This window comes from Hippocampus comes, unplaced genomic scaffold (genome assembly GCF_001891065.2).
Source record: "Hippocampus comes isolate QL1 unplaced genomic scaffold, H_comes_QL1_v1.1 scaffold388, whole genome shotgun sequence".
Lineage (NCBI taxonomy): Eukaryota > Metazoa > Chordata > Actinopteri > Syngnathiformes > Syngnathidae > Hippocampus > Hippocampus comes.
Genome location: NW_017804840.1, coordinates 44808 through 53074, shown reverse-complemented (window position 1 = coordinate 53074; position 8267 = coordinate 44808). Strand labels below are relative to the sequence as shown.

General features: G+C 40.5%; 1 protein-coding gene across 5 annotated transcripts in view; it reads right to left on the bottom strand.

The window, feature by feature from the left end:
• The window catches only part of syne3 (spectrin repeat containing, nuclear envelope family member 3), a 60840-nt gene that overhangs the window by 46140 nt on the left and 6433 nt on the right, over positions 1-8267 (bottom strand). For all 5 annotated transcript variants that reach the window (XM_019870025.1, XM_019870042.1, XM_019870051.1 and 2 more), the window contains exons 3-5: positions 6580-6752; positions 3470-3779; positions 1339-1494 (exon numbers count right to left, since the gene is read on the bottom strand). In XM_019870025.1, the coding sequence (XP_019725584.1) occupies positions 1339-1494; positions 3470-3779; positions 6580-6752 (639 nt within the window). The remainder of the gene's footprint in view (positions 1-1338; positions 1495-3469; positions 3780-6579; positions 6753-8267) is intronic.

The window sequence follows — 8267 nt, the reverse complement described above, 5'->3', positions numbered from 1 at the left end:
AAAAAAACTGAGGAGCCATTTGGGAGCCGAAAGAGCCGGCTCTTTTTAGTGAGCCGAGCCAAAAGAACCGGCTCTCTAAACATCAGCTGAGCAACGCTGTCTTGTGTGGTGATCGAGGGGAGGTCGAGTTCGAGACAGTGAGTGAGTGGAAAGAAAGCCACCAGGTCTTTTACTCGTCTCATTTTGGAGCAAATAGTCCTACCTTTGTTATATTTTCTCATATACTGTACCTGTACTGTATGCCGCAGTTTTTGGACAATATATTGTTGCACTTTGTTGCTTGTGTTGTCACCAATGTATGTTGTTAACATACCGTACTTGGACGTTCATACCGGACATATACCATAGTTATCTCACTGTTCTCATGAAAAAAAGTATAGTAATACTTGAATGCTTTTGTTCTGTTGATGTTTGGTATGGATTGTCAACATATACGTTTTTTTATATGTACCATATCTTGTGCTGACCCGGCCCACCTGTCAAATTTAGAAATCAATATGGCCCCCGAGCTAAAAAGTTTGCCCACCCCTGGACTAGACTATGGCGAGGAACTAATTTGGCTGCACTAATCGAGAGGGAGTGGTCCCAAGGACAAACGAGGGATTGGGGCTGACAAACAACAAGACAATACACACAAAATAGCCAGCCCAAGGTACTGACTCAACAAAAACCACAAGACACTCCCCCCTCTTACCTGAAAGCAACTGAGTCCATTTAAATAGTAATGGTTAATCTTTGCAGGTGGCGGCACACCTGAAACTAGTTGCTAATTGGGTCACTTTTCCCTGCACTGATTGGTCGGCTAAGTTGTGAACAAGGGCCACCAATCAGCAAAAAGCAAGAGAAGAGCTACTGCACACATGCAAAGAGTAACCCTAACACAAAATAAATAACTAAATAAATGGCCTTGAAATAATGTGAATCGTAACACTATATTATACAATAATTTTTAGTCCATTCTTGTTGTAAGCTTCCCATTGATTCACTCAATGTACAAAAAAAAAAAAAAAAAGAATAAAATTGGACTGATAGCAAAATGTAATGAAATCAAAATACATTTACAAACGTTGGCTTTTAGTTAGGAATTTTAAAAATATATATTTTTGCACTTTTTTCTGACATGTTAAGGACCAAACCAGGAACTGAATTTCCATTTGTTTATGGCCTGTTTTTGAATAATGGAATGCAAATTAAAACTTACTGTTATCCAGTTCATAGATTACCTGACAAAATAATTTTGTATTTAGGACACAGGTTAACCAGTTGAGTACATTTCCAAAGCCCATATGGGTATTGTACCTTTCCCATTCTTGCAAATGGATACCGTTTCAGACTTACTTTTAAAGCTTGCAGCTTGTTCTCTGTTGTGTCGTCTTTCTCCATAAGATCTGTCAGCTCCTTGGTTTTTGACAGGAGCCATAACTGAAATTGGTGAACACTGCCTTGGTAAGTCTGGTGCTCCTCAGCTATCGCTTGAAGCAGTGACAGACGATCCTAGAATAGCAACAGTCACACGTTCACTCTCATATGGTTTGGCACATCCTGTTTATATCATATGAATTTGTAAACTTACTACAGCAGAGGTACTCAAATATAAATCTTAAAGGACCACAAATACATTTTTCAATGTGTTAAAGGTCCATTTATCAAATTTGGACAGGTTACAAGAAATAATATGGGGAAAAAAACTCATTTTAACTTTTATCTTTAAATCACTTCAACATACTTTGATAGACTGCCTTTTATATGAGGTCAATTTTCACTTTGATTTATTTATCCATTCAAGTTTGTGTGTGGGACTCCGCCAAGGCTGCCCTTTGTCACAGATTCTGTTCATAACCTTTATGGACAGAATTTCTAGGCGGAGCCAAGGCATTGAGAGGGTCTGGTTTAGTGGGCTTAGTATTACGTCTCTGCTTTTTGCAGATGATGTGGTGCTGTTGGCCTTGTAAAGCTGGGATCTCCAATTCTCACTGGAGTGGTCCGCAGCCGAGTGTGAGGCAGCCGGGATGAAAATCAGCCCCTCTAAATCTGAAACACTCGTCGTCAGTGGGAAAACAGTGGAGTGCCCTCTCCGGGCCAGGGATGAGATCTTTTCTCAAGTGGAGGAGTTTAAGTATCTTGGGGTCTTTTTCACAAGTGAGGGTAGGAGGGTAGGAGGGAGCGAAAGATCAAAAGACGGATCGGTGCAGCGTCTGCGGTGATGCGGACCTTTGTATCGGTCATGGTGAAGAAGGATTTGAGCCAAAGGGCAAAGGTCTCAATTTACCGGTCGATCTACGTTCCTACCCTCACCTATGGTCACGAGCGGTGTGTCGTGAGCGAAAGAACGAGATCCCAGATATAATCTTCCTCCGCAGGGTGTCTGGACAATTAGAGATAAGGTGAGAAGCTCGGTCATCCAGGAGGGGCTCAGACTTAAGCTGCTTCTCCTCCACTACTAGAAATCTAGATGAGGTGGCTTGGGTATCTGGTTAGGATAACATTCTCCTAACCTTGTCTGCTCTGCTGTCAAGTTGCATGCAGCGTTGTTAGCCACAAGAGGTAGTTGGAGTTAATATCCATGACTGCCTGCCTGCCTGGACGGAGTTAAACAAACCTTTCAGCCAGTTGGCAGCGCTACAACTACGATAAAAATAAGTTTGTAGGCCAAGACTTCGCATTGCTTTCCAAATGGGTCTGCTTTGTTAAAAATATCTACAGGGTGTTTTTTTATACTGAATAATCAACTAACAAAATATTGATGATTTTTTTCCAGACCTGATGTGTGTGCAAAGATGTTTATAGTCTTAAAATCCGTGTTTTATTGGCGAACTGCGCGTTGCCACAGCAATAGCGTTTTTCGAGGATTCAAACTTTGTGTTGCAATGTTATACAGTAAGCACTCTTCCGAGGTGAGGTAAATCTTATTCATTCCCTCAGTGTAAAGCATCAAAGAATTAAAAACACAAAAAACAATATCACGCAGATCTGGTTTACCAACTCTGAGAGAAAAAAAAAAATCAGACAAAAAAAATAATAAAAAATACATTCACTTTAGCTTTTCTGACAAATTTGATATTAAAATGCACAAAAATGACATTTCTAAACATCACTAGGTGGTGCTTTATGCACAACAAAATATTATTGAATAGATGTCTTCAGGACACGACTATTTTTTGAAGCACGTGCAAGAGAGAAAAGTATGAAAAGTAATGGACAAAAACGGGCCATAATTAGACATTCAATTTGCAATTTTGTTTTACACTCTAGGTGGTGCTACAGAGCCATTTTTTTTTCAGCATTTGTGACAACTTTGAAAAGATAGTAATTTTCACCAGGGCCAATGAGTGTGCAAAGTTTGGGGAGTTTTTGTGCATATTTGCATGCCCCCAACAATAATTTCTACAAAAACAATTGGGTGCTCACAGCATTTGCTACTCTGCCCCTAATTAATTGTCAGTCAACAGTGTCATACGATTTACCTTACCTCAACCTTGTCCCTGATGTCATTGTAGGCCTGCTGCAGTTTCTCCTGTACTTGGGGCTCCACACTGGGGTCTTGAGTTCTGTTGTGCAGCACAGCAGCTTCGTCCAGCAGCCTCTCCAGTAGAGCTTCCTGGCCATGGACATCACTCACCACCACTCTCTGTTGGTCCACTTTCCACAGCTTTTCCTTCAATCCCAGTTGCAACTCCACACCAATGTCCAAATCACGCTGCTGCCTCATCAGCCACAACAAAAACTCCTGCTGGGCCTTCAAATACTCACTCCAGTGGAGCCACACCCACTCAATCCGACTGAGAAAGGAGTTCAAAAATATGAGCAAGATTCAAGTTAGACAATGGCATATACAGACAGTCTTAGTTAACAGTACATATCATTGATATACTGTACATATGAATATGAACAACACAATGGAACATGGAGCTAGCTGATCCTCTCCATTGGAACGTGGAATTTTCATGTTTTCCACATGCTTGCAACTTTTTCCGGGTACTCTGGTTTCCTTGGCAAAGCCACAAAACACTCAAAATTCTTCTCAAGATTACTGATAAGTGTGTGTGTGTGTGTGTGTGTGTGTGTGTGTGTATATACAGTGATCCCTCGCTATTTCGCGGTTTGTTTATCGCGGGTTCAGTGCATCGCGGATTTTTTCAAACATCTAAAAAAAATAAAAAAAAAAAAATCTTTTTTTTTTTTACATATACATCGAGTACAGTACTGTATATGTTGCTCTATGTGACTCGCTGTTGTTTTGCTGACTTTCGCAGCTTCTCGCGGACCGTTTGCGGACTTAAAAAAAAAATATATATATATATATATATATATTTGTTTTATGTTAATTGGTCGCTACTTCGCAGATTTTCGTTTATTGCGGGTGGTTTTGGTCCCCATTAACCCCGATAAACAAGGGATTACTGTATACATATATATAAAATATCACCTGCATTCGCCCCTTTCTCTCGTCCTCAGCAGCTTAAACACTGATTCTTGGCTTTATCACCTCACGACTCGACTACTACAATAGCATCCTCTACGGCAGGGGTCGGGAACCTATGGCTCGCGAGCCATATATGGCTCTTTTGATAATTGCATTTGGCTCGCAGATAAAACAAAATATTCTTGCTTGTTGAATCCATCCATCGATTTCTTACTGCTCATTTCCTGTTCGGGGCTGCAGTTGGCTCAAGGAGCAATTTTGATTGGATAATACTGGCCTACGATGCCGTTGATGCGGAAACAGGTAACCGCCCCGTTTTGAATCAGCCCGCTTGGTCATTAGCTCAAAGTTAATCCTAAACGAATAAAATGGCGAAAAGAAAAAAAGATGACGAGAATGGTCGACTTCAGGACGAATGGACCGAAGGATTCGCCTTTGTGGACAGAACGGGTTCTGCGGTGTGTCTGATTTGCAATGACAAAATACCATCGATGAAATGGTCGAATGCAAAGCGGCATTTTGACACGCGTCAGGCTACGTTGCTACGTTCGCATCAAAAAACCCTGCAAGAGACAGCGGAAAGGAAGCGTGCAAGCTACTGAGCAGGGTGCAAGCTTGCCAGCAGCAACTCCGCTTATGGACCCGGCAAGCTGACTATAATTCCGCTATTTTTGCTGGATTTTTAGCAATAGTGAGGAACAGAAAACCAGTCACATTAATGGTGAGTATTATCACTAAATTATTTAAAAGGCTTATACTGACATTTTGTTGAATTCACTTTTAAAATACAGTTTTATATACATGTCTCTATCCTCTGGTGAAAGGACACTTTCATTCTCTCCTCTTTCATCTCAGACTGCTTTAAACAACAAAGCGTATGAGGGAAAAGTGGTTAGGGTTGCACAACTGTCCGTGTTTTATGTTAAGTGTTGTGTTTATTATTTTAGTTTATGTTAACTGTTTTGTTAAGCGCTTTGTTACAGCTGCTGCTGTTGTGAAAACGCTATATAAATCAGGATGTATTGTATGCGTGTGTGTGTGTGTATATATATATATATATATAATATATATACACACACACACACACAGTCACACCTCGGTTTTCGAACGTCTCTGGTATATATATATATATATATATATATATATGGCTCTCACTGAAATACATTTCCAAATATTTTGCTTTAAATGGCTCTCTTAGTCAAAAAGGTTCCCGACCCCTGCGCTCCGGCTTGCCCACCAAAACCCACAACACGCTGATAGTCATCCAAAATTCTGCTGCCCGTCTCCTCACCCGCTCCCACACCAGAGGCCACATCACCCGAGTCCTCCAACACCGAGACTGGCTCCCTATCCAACAACGACTCCAGTTTAAAATTCTTCTCATCACTTTCAAGGCCTTTCCACAACTTCTCCCTCTCCTACCTCACTGACCTCCTTCATCATCACACCACCACCTGCAATCTTAGATCTGGCAATGCCAACCTCCTCACCCCTCCCATCCGAACCAAGCACCGGACCTGGGGAGATGAAGTCTTCTCTATCGCCGTCCCCTTCCTCTGGAACTCTTTCCCTCATCACCTCAGACACAGTCACACACTCCCCGTCTTTTAAAATGACACTAAAAACCCACATGTTTAGTTCTGCTATAAACCTGTAATGACACAATCTATTGTTTAACATAATCTCTCTATTTTACTCATTGACCCATATAGTTTTTCATGTTACGATGGCTTATTTTTTGATGTCATTACATGCCTAAGTTGTTCTGTTTTTTTTTTTGTTTGGGTTTTTTTCTTAGGGCGGGGAGGATGGTGTTTTAACTTTGTAAAGTGCCTTTGGGTGTTTTTTAAAGCGCTACACAAATGAAAAGTGACATTGTGATTATTATTATTCACAGTATATTCACAAAAGCAAACAGTTTTAAGTGTGATGCAGCCTGGCGTACATTTTATGGCAGTTATGAAGTCGGAGCAAATGGGGCAGAGCACCACACAGAAAGACCCAAGATCAGTGAAGAAACTCAACGTGAAAAAATTGTTATGAAAATGCATGTCAGAAGTGTTATTTTATCATACATCTTATTCATCCTGTTCTGATTTCTACGGTACTTTTGACCATATAGTGGAGCCAAAAAAAAATTGGCAAGAATAGAGCACCTGTGGCAGTGAATGATGTAGGTACAGGTTTCCTCCCAACAGCTTTTCAAGTCTTTGAGCTTAGCCTGGATGTGACTCTTCAGTTGTTCATCTCCTATCTCCAGGAGATGCTCAGATGCGACCAGTGCCATGTCCATCTTCACACGACCTTCATGCTCCGATTGGTGGATTTTCTTGAAAATGAAAATACAAAACAATCCACAGTCAACTCGTTACCTCTGCGTCCCGCGTCCTAGACGCATAATTTTCCCGCGGGACGCATGTTTTTTTGGGACGCAAGGAAATTTCTCAGTCAAAACAAAACAAAAAAATCTACGGTACAACTTTTTTTCCAGCAACACAGTGTCGCAGTTTGACAATTGCCGTCATTGTTGTTTTGATCTGGCGTTAAGTAATCTCGCGTGACGAGATTTCCTTTCTCGCGAGACGAGATTGGCGAGATCGGCGTTCAACCTCGCGGAAAGCAGACGATTGCCAAGTTGTGTAACGTTAAAACAAGCGTTGCGAACAAGTGTTGCGACAGTTTATTGCGGAGATATCACAGAGGAAGCAGCTAAAGTTGGATAGTTTTTTGAGATTATAAATTGACTTTGAGAAAGCCTTGCATCATTGGAAGCAGAGTAAAGAGAAGAGAATTTGTGAACTCAAAGACTGAACCATGGGATGAAATCAGAGCCTATTTCTAAGCAAATCTTGTATGCCTGAATTAATTACATTCTTGCAGCATTTGTTTGTAAGAAAAAAACCTATTATCAATGTATATTGTTGTTGTTTGTGTTATTATCATATGCAATTGAATAAGTCGACCATTTCAGAATTCGAAATTTGGGACTCTCTAAATGCATAATGGGACTCATACTTTTCTGATCAGCGAGTCCCTGGGACTCGCTGGGGTTAAACTGTAAAATTATCACTGAATCCACCTTCAGTTATACAGCGCTGTTACAACAGCTGCAGCTATAACAAAGCACTTCACAGAACTTTGAACATAAAATAACAATCATACAACAGAACACAACCAAAATCCTCCAGGACAAGTGGCATTATGGAGTTGGCTGCTCAAAAAAGGGCTGGCGATAAGTTAAAGTACTGTAGTACCTGAACACCGAACATTGGTGCCAGTCTTAGAATTTTAAGTTCAATTCAAAATTTTATGGTGAGTCATTGTAGTGAGGCTCGCAGTGGGGTTATATTGTCTCTTCTTGTCCAAGTTAATGTGGAGAATATGTAGTTATTATACCGTCGTGGCCTGGACGGGGCGTGGCCTGGACGGGGCGTGGCCTGGACGGGGGCATGGTTACTTACAAAAGTGGCACTAAACATGCTGAAGATGAAGTGTATTGAATTTACACACTATTTGAAACTTGAACAGAAAAAAATCCCAAGATTGCCACTATTCTTTCAAGTGAAAATTTGTGCAATTTTGCTTATGCATTCCAGGTGAGCACCAATATGTAACTCCAAATTTGCTGCTCAAAATCAAAATTAAAAAAGGAAACACATTCCCTGCCATATTTAAGATTTGTTCATTAGTTGTATTCATAAAGTGTTGTGTAAATGTGATAAAAAGCTGTTGATTCTTACCTCATACAGTGATAGTGAAGTCCCACACGGTTTACTATATATGGGTTATGAATGTATTTTATTATATAAAGTGGATGTCTATTTACAGTATATACAACAATATA